Source organism: Lemur catta, chromosome 2 (assembly GCF_020740605.2).
Source record: "Lemur catta isolate mLemCat1 chromosome 2, mLemCat1.pri, whole genome shotgun sequence".
NCBI lineage: Eukaryota > Metazoa > Chordata > Mammalia > Primates > Lemuridae > Lemur > Lemur catta.
Window position 1 is genome coordinate 138,427,537 of NC_059129.1, and position 25,242 is coordinate 138,452,778.

The 25,242-nt window shown below is 37.0% G+C and overlaps 1 protein-coding gene across 4 annotated transcripts in view; it reads left to right on the forward strand.

Moving 5' to 3' along the window:
• ARID1B (AT-rich interaction domain 1B) overlaps positions 1 to 25,242 on the forward strand; it is a 397,799-nt gene that overhangs the window by 130,779 nt on the left and 241,778 nt on the right. For all 4 annotated transcript variants that reach the window (XM_045544625.1, XM_045544627.1, XM_045544626.1 and 1 more), the window contains exon 4: positions 12,919 to 13,029. In XM_045544625.1, coding sequence (XP_045400581.1) covers positions 12,919 to 13,029 — 111 coding nt within the window. The remainder of the gene's footprint in view (positions 1 to 12,918; positions 13,030 to 25,242) is intronic.

A 25,242-nucleotide genomic window follows, 5' to 3' on the forward strand; every position in this document is an offset into this window, starting at 1 on the left:
ACTGGGAATCTAATTGTATTTTATTATAACTTGATAATGCTATTTATTCATTTCATGTTTAACATATTGAAAATGTTTTTTTTTTTTCTTTCTAGTACCGGAGTTAAAGGAAAACAAAGCCAGGAAGTGAGGAAGAGTACAGTAATAACAGTATTTTCCATTCTTGTTTTAGAAAGGGGATGGAAGGCTTCTCCTGAGAAGAGCAGCCTAGAAGCCCGGCAGGCCTGGGGCATGTGGGCAGCCTCGTCCTGGCCTCTGTCAGACCAGAATCAGGCCTGTTTGGAAATGACGTCAGCTAGTCATGACTGTCTCCCATGGAGACAAAAAAGGAAAATCTTACATTGTTTAAAGTATATTTCACTAAAGGCTAAAGAAAAACTTCACGCACATACAGTAGGATTTAGTCTAAAGGGCAGTTGTGTTTCTAACACAACCGTAATTGTAGGTGAGCTCTTCACGCGTCATCCCCCTCCATCACTGTCTCTGCTGACAGCAGAGGGTTGGTGGAATTGAACCAGATGTCCTGACACATGGGTGGACTTGCGCCTTGGTCTGTAGTTCTCAGCCTTGGTTCCCCAGACTCAGTGGCTGGAAGGAGGGAGCCTTTCCCTTTAAACCAGTACATTGTGGAGAATTGGGGTTCCCCGGAGGGTGGTTCCTCTTTGTACCCCTTTGGCTCTCTCAGGCCTGACCTTCTCCTCTCCTCTTGTCCCTGCCCCTGCCCCCACTGGTGTTGAGAAGAGAAGGGGGTGTACAGTGAAAACAAAACATCATTGCTCATTATTCATTCATATAATTCTCTCCTCTTTCCTTGATATTTATATTCTGACACAAGGGAGATTGGGGAATTATTTTTTCCCCAGATTGTTTTTTGCTACTCTCAGCTGCTTTCATTTGCCTTTAAAATGTTTATTTCAATATGTTAAAGTATGAAAATATAATAAAACATAATTTATATAAAGTTCTTCCTTCATCAATTGCTTTGATTTTAAAAATTCTTAGAGTAACAAGCTCTATGTGTGTTGTATTCCAGTGGAAGAATATCTGCAGATGTTTGGAACATAATATTACTTTCAGAATTTGCTAGTGGGGCAGTGGCCATCTTTTTTTTTTTTTTGGAAGGAAAAGAGTAGGACCAGCCATAGTTTATTGACTGATTTTGGCCAAAGTGTGAGGCTTTTGGGCTGAGGAATGGTTTCATGTCTCTTTGCATTAGCCTGGGGAGGTAAGAGAAGGGCCTGTCAAGAAGTGGGATACAGAAGGGCCCTTGGATAAGTGCACAGCTGTGTTCTTCTAAGAGAACAAAAGGGGAGATTCCGCATCAGAATTACCTGGGGGGTTTCACTCTGGTAAGGTTTCTTTCCCCAAAACTGTTCTCTTTGGGAGCATCTGGGAATCTGTATTTATCTCTGTGGGAATTTGGATGCATATAAAAGTTTGAGAGTCACTGGTATGCAGAAATGTTAACCAGCATTTTCCAGTCTTTTCCCTTAGCATGGCTCATATTTATTATCTCATTTATTACTGATAACTGTAGGAGGTCACACAGCAAGTAATGCCTGAATGTGGTGGGGTTTGGGGTTTATTCTAACTTTATTTTAATCTAAAGGGTTCACTGTCTCCTTTATTACTGTTTATAGTAGAAATGCATTTGGCTCTGGATATTCAAGCCTGAAGGCTACTGGTAAGGAAGGGCCTTTCCATTCATTAGTCCAGTGGTTTTCCAACTTTCCTTACATTAGAATCATTTGGAAGGCTTTTAAAACCACAGATTGGTGCCTCCTGGCCCCAGAGTCTCTGGTTCTGTAGTTTGGGATATGTCCCAATAATTTTAATTTCTAGTAAGTTCCCAAGTGATGCGGATGTTGCTGCTGCCAACTCAGGGACCCTTCTTGGAGACCTACTGTGTGACCTGTCCTTGTCCTCAAGAGTGTTTGGCAAATACCCTGCCCTTATGCACTCAGAAGGCTTATAGAGGCCATTCCTGTTCTCTCCAGGACCCCAAGGATTCCACAAACAACCTGTTAATGTCCTGCACAGCAGGGGGTGTCCCCACTGTTATACTAGTTGCCAGATATTTGGAGTATCATCCTTTCTTCAGAGCAGCAGTTTTCACATTTGCTTCCCCCCACCCCCACCCCGAAGAGCAGGAGGGGGTTGATTAACTTCGGGATGAATATATATATATAGAGAGAGAGATATGTAGTTTTTTTCCCCCAAAACTGTAAGAGAATCTCTAAAAGATTCAGATAATCTTGTTCTGTTATTTCTTAGAGAAGGGATGTCTGTGGCCTAATTCCATAGAAGACTAGTGAAGATGATGGTAATTGGATGCTAAGTTCATTTACTGTGGCTCATTTATCTTTGTGACTTTATTAAAATAAATTCATTATTAGAAGTCTTTAATTACTTCAATTTTTAGTCTTGAGTATCTTCATGTTTCTCTTTGGTATTTTAGGAAATGTGATTTTAGGCAACCATGTGGTTTCCCTTCTCACCCTGGGCTCACTGTTGAGGGAGAAGTTCTTACGGAAGCTAAAAGAAAACAAATTATAAAGCTTTTCTTAGGTCTTGAATGCTGAGGTAACAGCCTCCAGGCCTCTGACCTGTCTAGCTCAGGGGAGATGCTGCCCACAGTGTTATGCTGTTCTTTGCACCCCTGTCAGCCATGCTCATCTTTACTGCAGGTGTGGGGACTGCAGGGCCCTGTTTCACAGGTAAGTCCTCGGCCCTGGCAGCATTCTTGTGGATGGTGGCATTCGTAGTGAGGAGTCTGCTGTCAGTAAAGACTTGTAAGCGAGAAAGTATCATGAAGTACTTTGTGCAAGCCTGTCTTTTTTCTAGAATGGCTTTTTAAAAATCTGATAATAATTATTCCTTTGAATTGATAGAAAATAAATATGCTGACTAGCCTTTGTGCTCATCAATATATACATTATAGTAGAAGGAATAGGGCCTTAAGCTTTGAATTAACCTGTGGAATTAATAGCAGTAAAAAACCACCATTTATGTTTTGGGCATGTGATTTTTATCTAGACCAAAAGATCTTTAGAGCAGGGGAAGGTATAGATGTAGACCAGGAAGAATTAAAGTGAGTTACCATTCTTCCAAACAGACGATGAGCAGTACTCACTGTGATATAGATGAGACTGGTTCACCCCATTCTTTGAGCACCGTGAGACTAAGACAGACGGGCACCAGTAGGGTATACACACACCTGCATGGCCGGCCCTGCCCAGTGCCTTTGCCTAGGGTGGGAGACTGAGCTGTTCAGGGTCACGCAGCGGGTGAATAGTGAAGTTGGGTCTGAATTTGGGTTTGTCTGACTCAAAAGGGTGAAGGTCTTCAGAAGAGATCTATGGCTACAGACATCTTCTTGGAGTTGGGGAAATAGGAAACTTGGCCTGTAAGAGGTTGGGCTGAGGCGAGGGTTGGAGTGTCAGATTTAGGCTGGGAGGGCACCTTGAGCTGAGATCAGAGATGACATCAAGGGTCTCTGAGTCAATAAGAAGAGCAGGTTTTACTTTGGGGACCTAGGGGGAAAATGAAATTGTTAAGGTTAATTTGATTAAGATTATAGAGGGAATTTTGTTGTTTAAGGTAGCTAAGTGTTGCGATTAAATAGTGTAGCAAACATGTTAAAGCTAAAAATGGAGGGGTGTTAAGAAACCGAAAAATTGAAAGATCTTTGTTTAATGTGTTTTTGCAGAGGAGGGGTGTTGAATACCAATAGGAAGTTACTGTTGTTTTCATGTAGGTTTTCAGATAAAAGCCGGAGTGGGCCTCAGTCCCACTTCTGGATTTCTGAATTAGTCATTAACTTCATTTAATTTCATTTAAGTGGAAACGTTCAAACATATACAGAAGCAGTTAGTAGTGTAATGAACCCCATACATGCATCACTCTGCTTTCAACAGTTATATGGCTGGTCTTGCTTCATCTGTATCCTCCTCTTCCTCACCCACAACCTTGGTATTACTTTGAAGTAAATCCTAGACGTTTTATCATTTAATCAGTAAATATTTCACAATATAGCTCTAACAGATAAAGGACATTTTAAAAGAGCAATAGAATTACCACATTTAAAATATAATTTATTCATATCAATTTTCCAGTGTTCAAATTTCTAAGTGTCATAAATGAAAACGTGTTTTTGTGGGGTAGTTTGAATCAGGATCCAAATAAAGTCCAATCTTAGAATTGGTTGATCTCTTTTAATCCCTTCATGTCATGAATTTTCCTCCATCTCCTCTCTCTCTCTCTCTCTCTCTCTCTCTCTCTTTCTCTCTCTCTCATCCTCTTTCTTTTTCTTTTTTTCTATTGCCATTTATTTGTTGAAGAGACTGGGTGGTTTTGTCTAGTAGAGATTCCCACAACCTGGGATTTACTAATTGACTCACTGTGGTTTAACATGTTCCTTCATCCATTTTAGTTCCTATAAATTGGTAGTTTGATCCATAGGCTTTATAAAGCTCATTATCTTTTTTTTTTTTGGCAGAATACTTCATTGCTGATCTGTTCATTGGGAGGCATAGAATGTGTTGATTTTCCTCCTTTTTGATGGCATCATTTATGCTATCCACAGTCTTAATTTCTGGTATAGTTTTATTGTATTATTTTGCATTCATCCTTTTGCCTCCAGACTGGCGGTAACAAACAGCAAAATGTGTTTTGTAGCACATTGCTACCAGGTGGTGTAGCTGTTAACATGATAAATATTCTTGGACATGTGCCCAAGTTTTGTTCAGTTTTGTGTTTGTCCTCCTACTTTTATTTTTGTGTTGTGGTGTCTAATTCTAAATGAAATCTCTTAGAAGCTGTCAGTCATTCACCAGCTTTTATTCAGTACCTATCAGTGCTAGGCACGGGGAATCCAAGAGGATAGCATCCCTCTTTTAGGGAAATTAAGAGTCCAGTTTGGGAGATACACAACAAATAGTTAAAATATAGCATTATAAGTTCTTTAAGAGGAGTCCATTTGAAGTTGCTTTGAGGTAGTTGTTTTGGAGGCTGGTGGGGTTAATTTCTTGCAGGATCTTGAGGACAACCAGATGCTTTGCAGACACAGGAGAAGGGAGAACATCCACTTGCAATGGGGTGAGAGAGCTGCAGGCACAGAGGCCTGGAAGGGCAGTGGCCTATGGCCCCGCAAGCAGCTGAGAGGCTGAAGCTGAGCACTTGCAGCAGGCCCTGAGCCAGCCAGAGGTGAAGCTGGTGTGGTGGGTAGAGGGCGTGTGAATGGCTGTGTGCCCAGCCACGGACTCTGGACTTCATCGTGTAGGTAGTGAGGAGGTGTATTCCAGGAAATGGGCAGGGGCGGCCTAGCAGGCACGAGGCTGCTGTGGAAAGTGCCCAGTGCAGGTGCTGGCCTTCAGCTCCAGGACAAAGCAGGTGCACCAGACAGTGATTTGGGTTGGGTGATGCATCAGATGTGTCTGGATTCGGAAGAGATAATGGTGTAGGACAGCTCTGAGAAGTCCCATGTGAGTGATGAGGCCTTTGGAGAGGAGGGGAGGCGAGGGGAAAGAGCAGGTTCGTGGGATGGTTAGGACAGTCTTTTCTTGACATGATGAGTGCAAGTCCCTCTCCTTACAGATACAGACACTAATAATGCACTTAAGAGATGTGGGACTTCAAGTAGAGATTTGGAATCACTGCCAGGCAGGAGTCATTGTGCAGTCTCTGGGTAAAGACCTGAGGGACCCGAGTTCTTAAGGGGCCAGGCAGAAAGAAACAGCAAGTAGAGAGTCTTCAAGAACAGAATCCGGTGGCTGCTCGGCCTCTTCATCGTGCCTCCTATCAGCGCGTGGCTTTTTAGTAACTATTTGATGATCACAAGTGGTAGGGAATGGCTTTCCATTCAAGATTGTGGAAGGGAATTTTTCATTTTAGTATTTCTTGTTTATTCATGATATTGGAATTGAATGTTTGGAAGTGTGCGACATATAACACACTTAAGATTATAATTTTTAAAAGAGAATTTAGAATATATGAAAGTGTAGGATAATACCTTAAAAATTAAAATTATATTAAATCTCTTATATATAATAACAGTGCTTGAAGCTTCCAGTTGTTAAAATACAGTTTTTGTGGAAATGATATGCCCTTCACTTTGAGATACTCTAGCATAATGATCATAAACTACCTGTGTAAGTTGCTTAAGTGTTTGTTTCCTCAAGGTAACAAAAAGTAGTAAAACAAGGTAATAATGGGAGCTATCTTACAGGGTTCTTGTTAGGAAGAACTGTGCATAGTACCTGTCACAGTCACCTCTTGTTTCTATGGGGCTTTCCTGAGATGGCAGGGGGGTGAGTGTGCCATTAACATATGTGGATATGTTAATAGTTATATTGGTTTCTTTTTGGAAAAAATATTTTAAATTTACTTATCTACAAATAAAAATGCAGGGGAGATCAATAGCACACTGCCTTTCTCCAGCTGAGGTGTGGCCTCCAGGCTTTCTCCCCATGGAGGTGGTCCCAGCCTGCTCTCCCCCAGCCTTACATGCCAGGACGCTTTCTATTTTCCCTTAATTGATGATCCGAGTTTCCAAAGCATGAAGAGAAAATGAGTAAGACGTGATTCTGACCTAGATAACACAGGATTTTCTGAGACTACTCAAATCCTCGTCCCCTCACTCTGGATTATTGCAGTGATAATTTAAGTGGCCATCTTTACTCTTCCTAGAACATCTGTGCTTCATGTGATGATTGGAAACGTTTTTTACATAGCGTGAGAATCATCATGTATTTCAGACCCAGAAGCCATGGTGGCTCCTTGTTGCTTTTTGCTTCCAACCTGCAGCTCTTTGTTGGACTCCGGAGACAACCAGTTTCTGCTAGCTTCCAGATGTATCCTCCCTGATCCCACTTGATTGCATTGCTGTTTGTTTGTGGAGGCCAGAAGTGTTCCTCCCCCCTTCCCCCACCCTGTTTGTTTCTCCATCTTCCTTTGGTTTGTATTCCATATGCTCTTAAATTATTATTATTATTTTTTGTGTTACAGTCTCCCCAATCCTCCTTCCCCTCCCCTGCTTTTACTTTGCCACTTTTTGTAATGTAAGACGTATAGTGCTAACATAAGCATCTTCAGTAAGTTTTATTGTACTCCAAAATGATGGACTGTTAGTGTAAATGGACAATTCTTTTGTTAAGAGTACTTTGCCAGTGTGTATCAAAATTTTAAATGTACCAAACCTTTGACAGAAATTTTGCTTGTAGAGATTTATGCTACGGAGATATTTCACATGAAGATGTGTATACAAGGATGCTTGCTGTAGTGCTGTATGAAGTAGAGAAAGACTGGAAACAACCTAAATGTACATCAATAAGGGAATGGTTAAATAAGTTATGGCACCTTCAAATAATGCAATATTATGTGGCCCCCCCCAAAAAATAAAGTAGATATTTAGTTGCAGATAGAGAGTGAGCTCTATAATATATTGTTAAAGAGCTGAAAATGATGCTATTTACAGAAAATATGCTTCAGCTGTGTATAAAGGCAAAAGAATTTAAATCTACATTTATACTTGGCAACACTTTGAAAAATTGTGGAAGGATAAATAAATGGTTAGCAGTAGTAACTTTGTGGAGGGGATCCTGCAAAGGAGGAAATCTTTCCTTTCATTGCTTATCTCTTTGGGGCTTTTTGTTTGTTTTTATTTTTAATTTCAAGTTTTTATTTATCTCAGAATATTAAATATTAAGGTATTGTTTATCTCTTTGTACCTTTTTTAAATTTCAGCATATTATGGAGGTACAAATGTTTAGGTTACATTTATTACGTTTGTCCCATCCGAGTCAGAGCTTCGAGCATGTCCATACCCCAGACGGTGCGCGTCACACCCATTAGGTGTGAATATACCCATCTCCTCCTCCCCCTCCCACCTGCCCGACACCTGATAAATGTTACTATTGTATGTGCACATAAGTGTTGGTCAGTTAAGTCTGTTAATACCGATTTGATGGTGAGTACATGTGGTGCTTGTTTTTCCATTCTTGTGATACTTCACTTAGTAGAATGGGCTCTAGCTCTCTAGAGAGAGAGCTAGAGATGGATTGTATCCATCCTCTTGGATGATACAAGAGGTGTTGGATCACCATTGTTTCTTGTGGCTGAGTAGAGCTCCATGATATACATATATCACATTTTATTAATCCACTCATGTATTGATGGACATATGGGTTGTTTCCACATCTTTGTAATTGTTAATTGTACTGCTATAAACATGCTAGTGCAGATGTCTTTTTTATAGAATGTCTTTTGTTCCTTTGAGTAGATGCCCAGTAATGGGTATCTTTCAAACTTACACCATGAGAATGTTTTCCCTTTTTAATTTTTTTGAAGCATCCTTGACATTGTAGTTTTTTGACATTTTCTTCAAAGTCTCATGTTTTCATTAATATTTAATATTCATTTCGTAATAAAAGAAAACAAAAGCACTCACGCTCCAGGTCTTCCTACCAGGCCCTCGTGGTAGTTTTTATCTTACCCTTTTTTATAATAGAAGTGGGACACTGGTGTTTTCCTGTGTTTCATGCTGTGATATGTTAATGTACCCAGCAAAGGTAATGATCATAGTAGGCATTCAGTAAATGTCTACTATATATATAGTGTGTTCGGTCATTAAGTATGAAATGTCCAGTTTCCTTGTGTACTAAGTCTGACAGTTGATATCTCTGACAATTTCACTTTGACGCTTCTTGTTTTATTTTTATTGTGAAGGTACATCCTCATTATTTCAAATGTATGGTTTTTGGCTTCTGATTATGTTTCAAAATTTCTTTTAAAGCAACTTTTGTGAAACCATGTAAGTCAAAAATTCATGTTATTTTTCAACCATCATGGAGCCAATACTGCACAGACAGCTTGAAACATCAGTGAAGTGTTTGGGAAGGATGTGGCTAATGAACTCACAGTAAGTTGATGGTTTGAGAAGTTCCCTTCTGGTGATTTTAATCTTGAAAATGAGCCGCATGGGTGACTTGAGACCAAGGTGGATAATGATGAGCTGAAAGCTGTAGTGGGTAGTGGAAGCAAATCCATCTCAACCTATGCATGAATTAGCAGCAAGTTTGATGTTACTATTCCAACAATATTGGACCATTGGAAATAAATCAGCAAGGTAAAGAAGCTGGACAGAGATAGGTAGGTACCTCATTATTTAAACAACCATCAGAAATCGTCCTGAAGCTTGCCTTTCTTTGCTGTCATAACATAAAGGCATACCATATTTCTACACTGTGTTGTTATGTGTGATGAAAAATGGATTCTTTCTGACAGTCGCCAAGCGTCCAGCACAATGGTTGGATAAAGATGAAGTGCCAAAACACAGTCCAAAACCAAACACAGTCCAGAAAAAGCTAATAGTGTCTGTTTGATTGTCCAGCACGGGTATTCTTCGCTACAGCTTCATGAAACGTGGTCAGTCCATTACAGCAGATGTCTACTGCAACCAGTTGGATGAAATGATGAGGATGCTTATGATTATGCAGACGAGATTGGTCAATAGAGATAGGCCAATTCTCTTGCAAGACCACATGTTGCAAAAAAACAGCGCTGCTCAAACTACAGAGGTTGGCCTTGGAAACTCTCTATCATCCACCTTACTCACCAGACCTTGCATTAACTGACTACCACTTCTTGCAAGGAAAAATATTCAATTCTCAACAGGCTGTGGAAAACCCCTTTCATGATTTCATCACCACTCGCTCTCCAGGCTTATTTGCTGCTGGCATAAACAAGCTACCGTTAAGATGGCAAAACTGTGTCCATAGTTTAGGCACATACTTTGATTAATTGTACTGCTTCTTGTTTGAGATATAATAAACTAAACTTGTGATTCGAAATCAGACATTTCATATTTAATGATGTAATGAAACACTTAAGTGAAAATTTCTGAAAGAAATGTGTACACACCTCTACCTCAAACTCCTTTAACACTTTGGGGGAGTCAGTTTCCTTTTTACCTTTGACTCGTGATATAAAGAAGGTTAAGACCAGAGCCCATCAATGATTAAAAGTTTGTGGATGAAATGTAGCAAAATAGTACTGAATAAATACTGAATAAAACATTCTGAACGGGAAAACCACATTCTCTTATCTTGGTTCTTGTGCATTACACAATATTATTACAGTATGATTTTCTTTTGAAGAGGCATGACTTTTAAATGTATGGCAGATAAATGTGGTAATTACTTATATGTATGTACTAGCTTACACACCAGTGAATACTAGCATAAATGTATAAATAACCAAAGATAGAAATAATGTTTTAAAATTTAAAGCTGTGTATATTTGTTTATAAAATGATGCTAAACATATTCTTTATTTTCTGACACTGACATTGTTTTCTTATTGTCTGTTACCTTACTTATTTCTATTTACACTTCTTAAGAAGAGAATAAGTGCATACCAAAACCAAAAAATAAATATAGCTTTGAAGTTCAAAAAGCTAAAGTTTGTTGTGGGATATAACTTTTGTAGCTTTACTAGAGCAGCCAAACAGACTTCATAGCCCCATAGTAAGTTATATATAGATGATGATTATTACAGGTATATCTTGGTACCTTTTCTTTGTGCTCTCTTTGTTAAGTGAATCCTTATGTTCAAACGTAAACTGAGTCAGAACAAGTTCCCTTTTTAGCGATTCTCACAAAATTTTGTTTTGGTTTTATTTATGACTATATTTAATAATTGAAAGCTTCTTATGGTTAGGAATAGTATTTGAGATTTTGGTGGAACCTAATCATTTTGAACTTTTAAAGCCCGAAAAAATGAAATATAATATCATAATACATTTTTCTGATAGCTATCATAGTCTGTTCAGAGTTACTTATTTTGGGGATGGGGGATTGTGATATCTAAATTGAAATGTGTATCCACTGTCATTGTAGTGGTCTTTTTCAACTCCTTTAATAAGCAGTTCATTTAGCTAAGAAGAAAAAATAAAAAGAAATGTTAGATAAATGGGTAATAAGCAGGGCCTGGGAGCCTGTTTACTGTTTCCTAACTGAAGTTTACTTTAACAAAAAAAAGTGTCTAAGCACTGCCCATAAACTGTGTGTGTGCATGTGTTTGAGGAGAAGGCAGGGTCTGCTCCTTTGTTCACCCATTGTGAGGCTGTCTTGCACCTTTGTGCTTTTTTGTAACAGGGTGAAGGCCCCTGAATGGAGGCCTTTGCCCTACTTAATTTGAAATCCTTGCTGTTTATGGAAAGGAACCTACAGGGCACCCAGCGGGAAGTCCATGTGACAAGTGGAAGTCTAGGATCTGGAAGAAACATGGTGCTGGAGGAGGGGTGGTGGTGAGAGTGGTGATAATCTCTTAGCCTTTGCTTTTGTCCCCCACAAGCCTAATTGTTACACTCTGCTGGCAACCAGACTGAAGAGCTACCCTTTTAAGTATCCTTGGATTGCATGTGCTTACTCTTACCTCACTTTTATTGTTATCAAATAAAAACCCGTACAACTGGGATTGAATTTGGTTACAAAAGTGTGATATTGACTGAGTATCATATGTTACTATTAGAAGTTAAGTATCTGCTTAATTTTGGGGGGCTGAGTGGAGATTAATTTAAAGCAAAGAATAGTTGCATGTGAAAATGCTGGATTGTTGGCATGCTCCTTTATTTCACTGCCTGTTTATAAAGGCAGGTTGCACCCACACTCGGCTAGTTAAATCTAGTTTGCACAGCTTGTGTACTTTGTAGTACCAGCTATTGGTCCAAAGTTTCTTGGCTTAAGAAGCCATGTAATTTTAAGTGTATACTGTGTTAGAAAGGAGTGGGACATCGGAAGCTTTTTATAGGGTTTCAACTAATAAATATTAATTTTTAAAGTAATATTTTAGGGATTTAACAGAAGTAGAACGTGTATATCATGTTTCTTTAGTGCCAGCCCATATTTGAACTGCAAGGAAAGGGAGAGAATTTTATTTTAAAGCAACATTTTCCATTCTTTTTTTCTCTCCAGTTAGAAACTGGTTCTTCAACTTTCAGTGCCATTCGAGGCATGCTATAATAAGTATTTAACATTCTGTCCTGCTATTTGACTTCAGGTGCAAATGATGGTAGAATGTTTAGCAGCTGAACATAAATTGTTTAGCAACTAGAGATCTGGTATACAGTAAATGTGGTATGGTGAGGTATGTAGGTTATGTAATACTAGCTCAGCACAATGCTGAAACCGTGTAGAATACCTCCTGGAAAGATGCTAGAAAGGGCGTGTTAACGTTAAGTTTCTTGTCCCTTTTCAGGTTTTTTTGGGATATGTTTTGTTCCCTACTGTTATTTTATTTTTTATTATGGTTCTCTGAAAACTATGCCATGTGAACATATGGAGACCTATACATATGTGTTTATTGGTTTTGTAGAAACCCCAGGATTCTGTGAGCTTAATACAAATTTATGTTGTATTGAAGGTAATTGAAAGGGCATATTAAGACTCAGTTGATAATAAAGCTTTCATTAGTTATTTAATTTTTTTGAAGTAACCTTAAAGCAGCCTAACCAAAATCAGAATTAAACAAAACAAAATCAGAATTTAACAATGAAAGGAGATTTGGGTTTGCTCTGGTTTCAAAGACACTTTGGCTACAACTGACCTCCTTCCCCATTTTTTACTGACTTAGTCATCTTCCTGCAAAACTCAAATACAGTACTTAGTTTGTATGGTCTCATAATACATTTAATTTTTAACTTTATATCCATGTATACTTCTGCTATTGGTGATTAACTGCTTTTTAAAGAAATTTTATTTTTGATAATGTATTAAATCATAACTATATTTGTCTGCTAAAATGTATCAATAACATTAATTGATAGTTTATGATAAGCCTTTGCTTCATTTTTGTTACTGAAGAAGCTTATGTTATTGAGATATTTATGAAGTGCTTTTTTTTGTATTTGTGTTTGCTTAGGACATGTCTCAGGAAGGCTATGGAACTAGGTCTCAACCTCCTCTGGCCCCCGGAAAACCAAACCATGAAGACTTGAACTTAATACAACAAGAAAGACCATCTAGTTTACCAGTAAGACATTAATGTGCTGATTTGGAAAAGTAATGAGTTAAAGATTTTTAGAAAGAGCTGTTGTTTCTGTTTGTTCTACTTTATATCATGACGTGGGAGAGAAGTTTCTACATTTCACATATATTTTGTGATTTATTAATTATTTTAGGCTTAGTTGTCAGGAGCTCTGTAGTCCTAGATAAGTCTGTGTCATTTGTATGTATCTCTGTTGAAGAGTCCAGATGTGATTTGGAAGGTTTTAATTGAATGGTTGGTTTTGTGTGCAGGTGATTATTGCTGTTTAAGTTTTCTTTAGGTTTTTGCTTTTTTGGTAGTGATACAGAACAGTGGTGTCTATATGAGAGTTTAAAACTTAAAAGAAATTTGTACTTTGCGAAAGATATAAATGATGAGATAAAAAAATCTGATAGTGATTTGAAAATCTTCTGGAATGTTGTATTTATGTAATGAGAAATTATCCAAAAGAAAGTATTTAGTTTAAAATTTGACAAAGCAGTTTGTAAAGTATTTCCTCCAGCAAATACTGTATGGTAACTGGGTGTCTGTTGATTAGAGTAGTGGTTACAGTATGGGTTATCATGCCTTTTTTTTTTTTAAAGAGGGAACCTAATTTAAATGAGGTTTTCTTTATTTACTAAAAGAATAAATTCATATAAATATTTCATACTATTTTCTTATACATTTACTTTCTTATTAAAATATTTTGATTTGAAGAATTGTTATTGGTTAATTTCTATTAAGAAGGTTTAATATAGGAGTTCAGGATAGCCATGATTTTAATTTTAATTTCAATTATGTTTCCATTAAGAAAGATTTACTATATTACTTCTAAACATTTGAGAACAAGCATTTGTAGTGAATATTATACATGACATTGGGCATGAATATCATACCCATTTTAATGTATATACAGCCTTAGAGAAGAAGGTAAGTGGCTACAGGATGTGGACTATCTTTGAATCTGATGGACATGTTTTTGAAACCCTAATTTTTACAGTTTTTGTGGTGGGAAAGGGTGAAATCTTACTGTGGTCTTTATTTTAGTTGTATTGGCTTACTCATTGTCTACATATTTGGTTTTGAAGGGAGGGAAAAGGTAATGGATTCTGTACTTTATGCAACAAGCTTTTTTCTTTAGATAATTTGCAGCTTGGTGAGCATGTAGTTTGTGTGTCTGTGTGTGACACATATACATGCTGTTGATAAATGCAGCATTTGGTAAATATTTGGGAATTGGCTTGTGGTCTTATGGAATTTCAGTTGACTCACGGGAAGCAGATAAATAGTGAATTCCACTTCTTTTCACCAGTTTTTTAGTGTTTTTGGGGAAGCCCAGCTTTGTAGATTTGTCATTGGCTGGTGATTTATACTGTGACACAGGTTGAAAAATTTGCTATAAATTGATACTGATTTAGTGTACTGCTTTCTTCATATCCACTGGAAAAACTTTGATATCAGTCACTAGTATATGCTGCTTGTCATGGATTTGCATTGGAATGGATAGTTGATATTCAGCTAACTCTACAGCATAATTAGGAGTGGAATGATGATGGGTTGTAGTCCCAGAAAACTAACTGAAAAGTTTGCTTCTGGGATGAGTGCTTTTTAAGTTGATTACTGGAAAAGAGGATGTAAGTATTTTAGGAAGTAAATCAATACATTCATCAGTAGTTTAAATTTTTTTCTGAATTATTCTATTTATATCTCTTTGTATATGTATAATGACTTACTGTCTTCCTTAATCTTTACCTTATCTATTTCCCAAGAGCATTTAAGGTTGTTCATAATATAAATTTTTCTTGTGAAGCTGTTAGAAAAAAGAAATACCCTAATTAGCATTTTCTAATTTTGTAAGTCACAGATAAATAGGATGCTGATTGACTCAATAGCACTTTAAAGCACATTTCAATAATCTCTTTTTAGAGGGCAAAGTTTCCAGGTTTTATGGTAAGTATTAATATATAGAAATATCAGTTCCTGAATAAAGGCCAAACCCTTTAGATCGGCTGGTATACCTAAAACTCCCAGTCTGTTAGGATGGAAATTGGCTTTATTTAAATGAAGTTTGGTGTGCCACTTTTCTTTCACCAGGACTTTGCATGTATAAAAAATTTCTATGTGGGGCTTACAAATATATTTTTATTTATGTGGATGCTTCATATGTTGTCCACTGTGAAGGTCATTATGGTTTCAGAGAATGATTTGTTGGTATTGTTATGGCTCTAATACGATGTATTTTTATGTTGTTACTTTTATTAAATATTTTGTCCTCTAACTTGGCTAAGTTGATACTGTAGGGACTATGAAGCTATGTTTGTTGTCACACCTGAATTTGCTACTGGATCCTTTGTAGATTTACTCTTATACTTTTCCTTTTGAAGAGTCAGTGATATAAATTTTGTCTTTTTGCTTAAAGTCTATACATGATATTTGTAATCACTATTCTTATAATTTGGAACTAAGTATATTGTGAGTCTGAATCTGTATCATTTTAAAAATGTAGTATAGTGATTCATACTGATAATATTAACTATCCATTATATATATGACTATAATAAGAGTGCTTCTCAAGTAGTTATTTCGTAATGTTTTTGCTAACATTGAAATAGATTTTGTAATATTTTTCTGCATGTGATAATTTCTGCATGTCATATTTTCTCTAGCGTGTTTGTTACACAGTTAACAACTTTCTATTACAAAAAATTAAGACATTTCCAATATCTTTATGCTAGATCTATAATTTGATCCCTTGGTAATTTGTCCTCTCGCCATTGTTTGAACCTGTTTGTCTATCTTTGATGTTACTAAATCCTTGGTGATCTTCAATAGCTAACACGATTATGTTTTCCAGGTAATTTAGATCTTCAGATCATCCACAGAAAGCAAATGACTGATAAATTAATAACTCTTGTTGTTGTGGGGCCGTGACTAGCAGTATTTATTTTTTGCTTAGTATACTCAGACCTAAAGCTTAGAACAAATCTCCCTTAATGTTGTCCACTTATTTCTATACCTCTTAATCATATAGCTTTTTCCCTATTGCGATACATTAGCTTACATATCCTTGGTATTACTATTATGGATAAATCTTAACATAGGGAATATAATATAAAAATCGGCTTGAAGAGCTCTCTTCCATTAGAATATTATCATTAAATTCTATTAGAATATTATTAAAATTTGAGGATATTGTAGTTTTCTTTACCTCTGATATTAGTATGAAATGAAGCCAATATTTAAACAAAAGATACAATGGAAGATCTAAAAGCTTCTGTAACTTATATGCCCCATTATTTCATAAACATCGAATATATTTCAATTTACATTCTAAGATAACCCCCCAAATTTGATTTTGTTGAGTGTTTTGTTAAATTTTCATGTCTTGGGGCATTTACTATTTATCCTTTTATTACAGTTGTTTTTATAGCTGTTTTGGCTCTCCTAGGAGATTAGGGTCTTTTCAGGGTATTTATTATGTTTTATTCAGAAAATATTTTCCTAAAAGAATTCATACAAAAACTTATTTTAAAATTAATTCTTACTCCAGTTTCAGAATTTTCTTTCAATTGCTAAAGGATCTTTTTTATATGGTATTGGAGCCTGTGCTCTCCATATGCTCATGCTGCTAAATGAGTAAATGAGTGTGGCATCTGTATTGGCAGGGTAGTATTATCCCTACAACCATTTTGTTTTTTGAAATGACACTTGAGTTTTACCTTGGTAATCGTAAGCTTCAAGAAAAGAAAAAGTGGGCATTTAGGATAATTAAGCTAAAAAGAACATGAAAACATTCTTTTCTTAGTAATATATATTTTTTACTTTTAAAAAATTGACAGAAATGGTAATCATAATTTCAGTAATTATAGTACAGATAGATACTTTGTTAATAAAATACTTGTAAACATATTATAAAAGGAAGTAACACAAAAGGGGGAAGGTTTTATTTTCTTCCTCATTCAGCAAAGTAATACTTTTCCCTCCAGGGATTGAAGAGTTGTTAATACTCCTCGGTTTAGAAATAACTAATTTGTATTATTCTTCAGAGAGGCATGCCACTAGTTTTGTAGTTCAGATAGGGGAGGTCCATTATTCTGTTTACTTAAGATACAGAGTACGATCAGTTTAGCAGTCATATTCTAACAGTGTTTGAGAATAGACTGCTTTGTTGTGACCTTCTAAAATATATCTGTAAATATTGGTTGTTTTGGAAGGCCCATCAGGTCATTAAAAACCTTTCTGACCCTTTTTACTTAAATAGGAAATATCTAAAGAGACTAACATGAAAAAGGTTTGATCTTTCTGAGTTCACTAAAAAGGTACTTTCGTTGAGTTTGCAATTAGAAGGAAATATTAGGCTTTAGATAAAACATATGTTTTTTGGCCCTTTGTGAAAGGAAGGAGGTAGTAAATGCTGGTTGTTCTTTGAAATAGAGGGTGTTAAACAGGATATTGGAAGCCTGAAAGAGAATGGTTGGTAAACTGTTATTACCAAGAATATTCTTTGGGGGTTGGGTATTAGCAACAGAGCATACAATGTTCTGCCTTTAATAAAAGAAAAGTACTGTTTGTTTTGGTATTGGTTTTTTTTAAATCTTTAGTGACACTTGTGTTGGTTAGGGGTCATGTACCTTGGAAGCATATATGAGTATTGATGAGATGTTAATAGGGACATTCTAAGTCTGTGGATTTGATAATATTTGTCCTATGAATGATTGGAACCTATTGGGAAAACCTAGGGTGAAGCAGCTTTTCAACTGGGTTCAGCTTTTTACCGAGTTCTCAATCCAACCCAACTAGAAATATAAATTGTTAAGATTATCTTAACCTGTTAGTTGGTAGGTTTTTGCAAAAATCAAAATCTGTCAGGTAAGAATTAGCTTTATGGCTACTGAATGAAATCTTTTGAAAGTTTATTTGTAACTTGAACTTGATTTAAATGGTTGCCAGGAAAACGTTAAGAGTGTAGCTGTCTGTTGATTGATCCTTCTCATATCATTCTGATTGTTTAAAAAATTACAACTTAATGAAAGAGAAATCTGATCTGTCATCAGGCTTATCTCAGTGTTCAGAAGTGGATAATTCCTGTGTACAGCTGAAGACCTAAGCTGTTTATTGTCCGTGTTCTTTAAATGTTATTAAATAGAATATGTTGAGCTTTAAAGTTTTATAGGAAATAATTTATAACAAGGAGGAGGGGATTCTCTGAAAGATGGTGCTTTGCTAGAGCATCTGCAGATATACTGATTAACTGGCGTAGTTTCGAAACTGAAGGTACAGACACATTTTGACGATTTGAGGAAGTTTTAAAGGGAACACATAGTACTTCACTTTCTTACTTAGGATTTATCATGTTTTTGAATTCGCTGGTCTATTCTATATGAAAACATCAGTTCTTTTCGGATTAGGTTGTGAAGAGCATTTAAGGACCTTACTTGAAATTCCTAATTTAGAAAAAGTAATAGTGACCCTGACAAATGTTTATTTTCCAACATGGATTATTTCATTAAGCTGTGATGTTCTATAATTTTATTCTCTAAGGTATTTTCATGATATTTTCATTTTGAAAATAGAGGATAAAAATGCTTGAACTTGAGCAAGGTAGGAAGTGGGAAGGCATGTCTCTCTCCTTTCAAACAGTCGTCTACTTAATATTTGTTCTGTAAATGAAAATTCAATAAAACCTCAACAGTTTGGAATTCTTCCAGCGAAAAACAGGCTAAATATAATAGAAAGTTTGAATAAATTAATATTTTAAAAGATCTATAGTTTGCTTTTAAATAATTTGAATGTTTGTGTGCAAAGTGTTTCTAAATTGACATCTTCAGTCCTGTTAAAATAAATACAAAATTCCAAATTCATCATAGCTGAGATATTTGCTTAGTGGCTATGTGTTAATTTTAAAAATTAGTTTAATTTTACAAAACTTTTTAACTAAGCATGCTCCTCCTCCCCCTGTAAACTTTTTCATGTAATATTCTGTGATTTCCATTTAAAATATGGGGGGAAATGATTTTCAACCCATTTTATAGGACTGTCAATTAGTTCCTAAAAAATTAATGAAGGAGTATGAGGGAGTACTGTAAAAAAATAGACACTAGACAAAATTGGAGATTAAGAGAGGCTGAAACATAACTGATTTGCAGGATATTGGTTTTGATAATAGAAGGATAACGATGATCTGTAGTTGATAAATGAGGCTCATTAAGTAACGCATGATAAATGCAGATATTCCTGGCTAATAGAAAAGTCAGCCTACAAATTTTGCCCGAACAAATGGAGAACGGGCAGGCTCTGACCCGCTCACGGCCCTTCAGATGACCTACCTGAGGCTGGGAGGCCCTGGCTGGCAGCACAAGGGTTGAGGGGCAGGGGGACCCAGAAGGTAAAGGGGGAGGGGAGGAGCAGCGCCCCGAAGCTGCTGCGCTCCAGAGGGCCCGCTGGCAGGGTTCGCGGGAGGCTGGGCAGGAGTGCGGCTCCTTCGGGGGTGCACTTGCAGTTCTCACGGTGCCTCTCGCACCCTGCCCGCTCCTCCGCGCCCCTGCTCGGGGGTCAGCTTCCCTTGGCACGCGGGCCACGAGTGCGTCTCACTTTATGTCGTCTGAGTTGGGTGGGAAATAGCTTTTAATTTACAGATTTTCACTTTGCAGGTAACTCGGAAGGCACACATCTGTTTTATATAACAAGGAATATATAACCAGCAGGAGCTCATAGTAGCATTTGTGGACTGGTTATTTGCTTTTACGTTTCTTTAGGACTGGAAGTAACTATTTTTAATGTTAACTGTCAGTTTAAGAGAGGAAATAAATACATGGAGAGCAGGTTCTCCCTGAGCCAGGATTTTCTATTCTTCCCTCACAATGTAGGATTTTAGAGGTGTCTCTTTTTTTCCTCATCTTTTTCTTTGCCGTCTCTAAATTGTTGTAAAATAACTGAATGGTCCTGTTTTCCTTTGTTTGGGTCAAGAAATTTTAGCTGAAAATTGTTACTGTGTGAAAGAAGATTATTGACTCAACAAGCCTTCAATTTTCCGTGAATAACACTCCCACCCCCTAGCTTCAGGAACATGCCGTGCATGCATTCTATTTTAAAATACAGACTGTAATTTAAAACAGGCAGTTTGATGCCCCACTGAACTTTGTTTAAGCCTGGAATAAAAGAGGGGAAAAAAGCTTTAAGGCACAAAAAAGTGACTAAGCTTTCTCAACTACTTTTCTTCATAATGTATTCTATTAAAAAAAAAAAAAGAAAGAAAAGCTTTCAGGTACTATTTGTCTCTTTCCACAGGTCCTAAGTTTTACCCAAGTTTAGATTGTAGTGTGTACACCTTTTCACTTTACTTCATTATCGGGATATCATTTGAATTTTTTAAGAGCTCAGAGCAGTGTCCTTTTGCTGTGGAGTCTGTGCATACACTGGTGCATATTGTGCAAATCCAGCGCATGTGAGAGTATTCTAAAATTAAACACATAATTTTTAGCATTCACTTATTGATAGCTAATTTCTTAGTATTCTTTTGATTTAAGCAGTACCTGATTATTAGATTGGAATGATATAAATATTTAACTGCAATATTACTGTCAGATCAGTATAAAATGGTAATTTTTGAAAGTAGTTTATATCACTTGCCATTTTTCCTTTTTCATAAAAATGAGAACAAACAACTTATAATGATTGGCATGGAAGCAACAATGGCTTTTTGATAAAATAGCATATTTTGATCAGGAGACGGGTTCCCAGGAGGGTGCTGGGTGGCAGAAGCTCAGCTGACCTTCTGGTCCTGAGCCCTTCATGCCACTTGTCAGGGCCTCTGTCTCCTTCTCTGAAATAGGAGTAAGTCAGATTTAGGAACCTCACAGTACTTAATCTGCTCTGTAATTTTACATTAAAAGCTATCTTTGTTAGTATATAAGAAAAAGCACCAGTAAAAATGGACTCTGCTTTTGGGAAAAATTCAAATGAATGAAGGAAGTGCAGGTACCTTAAAATCCTCAGAAATGACTCAAGTGTTCTTGTCCACAGCCTCCCTCCTCTTCTTGGATGCTATTTGCTTTTGTAGCAGGGACACTTGAACTTATTTAGGGATTTTGGGTTGCCTAATTGAGTACATAATCTTATTCAGGCCACAGGAGAGCCATGGGGCTTCCTGTGGCCCCTATCTTTAACATCTCAGAGATTCCAAACCCCCCCAAATATGATCACTTTGGGAGTCTTGATGTGTTTGAGTCTAGGGAAAAGGGGAAATGTTCATGGGAAAGGTTGGGAAATGAATGCATATACCACGTGTTTTTATGACTGCCTGCTACTGTGAGAGGTAGAAAAACAAATAAACAAACAGGAACCTGCAGGACTCTGAAGTCTTTCCTTCAGGGCTAATGCCTTTTCCCATTGGACCAAAGGGACAGCTTTCTGAACCAAGATGATCATGTAGCAGTTGGTTTTCATTTGTGGTGGTGGAAGGAAGTTCCTGAGGGTCTATAGCTGAGGTCTCCATTCACTTTTGACACTTCAGGTTTATATCTGTTATACTATAAAATAACTGGATAAACACACTGTGCTTTTTTAAACAGAGATTTATTGTGAATGGAAATATTAGCAGCCCAGGGATATCAAAACCATCGCTTGTCTTTAATGGAGCCCAAGACAGTTTCCTGCATTTCTGTGTTTTGTGTGTTTTCATTTTGCCTTTTTTCCCTTTCTCTTGAGACTTTGGAGCTCACTGGTTTTAATTTGGGTAGGGTGGTGTATTTCAAGTCTTATTTTTACTTGTTTTCTTATACCTCTTTCTGTCAGAACACAAAACGGTATGTTGAGGCAGTGGCGTAAGCCATGCCTGCTCCACAGGTGAATGTCCTCTGGTAAAGCAGCCAGAATGAGTGAGCCTTGGACCACTGGGTCAGGGATAGCGCAGCAATGTCCTGCCCCTTCCATCCAAAGCTTGTTTTCTGACATGGGCATGGTGGTTAGGGAGTGTATCTGGAGAAAGTTTGGCTTCAGATAATAATAATAGAACACCTCATTTATTGGACACTAGTTTTGAAAGTCTTGTATTATAAATAAAAATTTAATTAGTGAACACTTGAAACTACTAGTAAAAGAAGAATAAATATGTCCAGAGTAGGGGTCTTGGTGAGTACCCTAGGTATAGGTGCATGAACTTTCTGACATCTGTTTTACCTGCCCAAAACCAGATCCTACTCCATTCTTCTATAGTATTTTTGAAAGTCTGGGACTTTGAATTTACCAAGACAAATGAATTGTAACATGCCTTTTACCTATGCAAAGCCTTTGTTTTCAACATGCAGTTATGACCACTGGAGGCGGGGACAAAGCTGCATGTAGAGCATTGTTCTCACTGGTGAGGTCGAAGCCAGCTTTGAAATCGTGGCGGCAATGAGAATGCAGAGGAAGACCATTGTTGGAATAAAGGGAGAGACAAAGGATAGATGCTTTTGGGGTTTTTAATCTAGGTGTCCAGGAAGTGTTGGTGGTGGTGGTGACAAACAAAGGGAAATGGTAGTGGAGGAGAGGTGGCTTAAAAAATGATGCTCCAAGATGTTGATGAGGTTAAAGCAAGTCCTGAATAACTTCACTTGAATTCTATAAGGTTAAAAGGAAGCAGCTCATCTTTGCTCCTAAAGTCTTATTTTTATATATTTCCTTATACAAGAGGCAAAACTTTGTCATAAATAAGAATTGATGTTGAAAGAATGATAGCATTGGCTGTAACTTTATGTTAATTTAAATTCTTGGAGATGAGTTGAAGAATATTGTAGCAGAGTGTGTACACTCACTCAACAGATGATAGAGGAGAGTTTCCTACTGTAATGTGGCGTAAGAAAAGAGCACAGTCTGAAGAAGGAAATGAGACTATAATCATTCCACTGGGATTCATGGCCAGTCTCTTTTTTTTTTTTTTTTGCTTTTATGATAGTGCAGTAAGTATATATCCAAGTAGGTGCCTTTCCTTGGATAGAGACAGGTTATTGTATATTGTTTTGTTTGGTATGCTTTTGAATGATTAGACTGTTTTTATACCTATTTATTTTGGAGGAACATTTCTTGGTTTATCTTACTATAATTTATCCTTTGAAACCTTTTTTGGGTATAGGTGTGTATGAACCTAATATACAAATTTAATGCCTTTACTTGTTTTTTTTCTTTTTTGAGGGTGTAGAGTGTGTGAAAATGGCGGAGTGGTGGTTGAGAACCTGATTTTAACATGCTATTTTTGAAAGGTGTTTTATTTTGTATAAATGGTTTACCCCTTTGAGCATCAAGAGTTTTTGATACATTTGAATCTCAGCAGAGGAAATGGGGCCTCAGAGAAATTACCCTGAACTCTGAAGGGGTACTTTTTTTTTTTATCAAGCCTTTCCCCACCTTTTTCTTCATTTTTCAAAAGGACTGTCCTTCCACTCCCTGCACCAAGAGCAAAAGGATGAAGAGCAACACTATTGGCTTAATTTGTATGTATGTATGTATGTAGAAATAAACAAATCCTTTTTTAATAAACTAAAGATGGAACATATTGTAGTAGCCAAGGACAATTAATGAAGCAAGCAAAATTAATATTAACGAGTTCTTAACGTGTGTATTTTTACATGTTTAATTTGATTCGTGTTTTTTTTTTCTTCTTCTCTTTTGAGCTGTAATTCCCACATGTGAAAATAGAGACTCAAACATGGCAGGAAACTTGTCTGGAAGTTGGACTCTGGAGTAGCAGTCCAGCAGTCACTCTGCAACTCATTCCATTCGTTATAGCAGCTCCTTGATGTACCTGCTCCTGAAGATGGAGTATTCTTAAACAAAAACAAATGTGTTACAATTTTCCCAAATGCTTTTGCTTTTCTTAGTTGCAGCATTTATGCTTTTCTTTAGCCTGCATACCTAAATGTTGACATCCTCAATTAAGGCACAAATTTTCACATTATGCAGAAAAATTCAACTACATTTAACAATCATTTATTGATTGCCTCCTATGTCTAAGATTTTATATTAGATATAGTAATAAAAAAAGAAAATAAAAATTTAAATTATTTCACTAGCTTATTAATATTTGTTCTTTCCTATAACACATTCAGGAATAAGAAAAGAAATCAATGACAGAAAATACCTATTTTCAGGAAGCCTGTAATTTAAAATACTTTAACATATTTTCTCATTTTATCTTAAGAGAACAGTCTGTGTATAGTTGCACAATTCATACTTTCAGCACATGTAATTTCACAGAAGTGTTTTGCCATTTTCTGGAAGCCTTGACTATTTGCAAGTTTAAGAGCAGTGATGGCTATATCAAAATTATAGTCATAGCCTTTTATACAGGACATTTAGGCGGCATTTAGTCATCTATTATCAGTGCTAGTGGTTCCAGGGGAAGGAGAACACTACCTCCCCATATTTTTGTGAACACCTGGTGTGGCAGAATAACGATTATGCTGGCTTTCTGGAGTGACTTCATGACAATTTTATTATTTTCACTACTTTTTTGCTGACTTAATTGGCATTTTCTATTTTTTATAGGAATGAAAACATCTTCGATATAATTCTGGCCTATTTGAGGGTATCAGATTTTTTTTTTTTTTTTTTTAGACAGAGTCTCGCTCTGTTGCCCAGGCTAGAGTGAGTGCCGTGGCATCAGCCTAGCTCACAGCAACCTCAAACTCCTGGGCTCAAGTGATCCTCCTGCCTCAGCCTCCCGAGTAGCTGGGACTACAGGCATGCGCCACCATGCCCGGCTAATTTTTCTCTATATATTTTTTTAGCTGTCCATATAATTTCTTTCTATTTTTAGTAGAGACGGGGTCTCGCTCTTGCTCAGGCTGGTCTCGAACTCCTGAGCTCAAACAATCCACCCGCCTCGGCCTCCCAGAGTGCTAGGATTACAGGCGTGAGCCACCGCGCCCGGCCAGATTTTTAAAAGTATATGTAAATATGCAGGTTATGGTTGACACAAGACATTCACATGTACTGTTAACTTAGTTTCAAGGCCTAGATACTACTCCTTTAGCCCTTCGCATTTACATGAGATGTGACATGTATAAAACCTCTTGGGTAGTACTTGCCACATACACAAGTGCTCGGTAAAGGTCTGTTTCTTGCCCTTTCTTTGCCCTCCTTCTGTTTTGAAATTATATTTGGCTTCCAGGGCCTGTTAGGGCTGCTAGTCCACTAAATGTCCCCAAGAGTCAGCATTCCTTCCCTCTGAATGAGGAG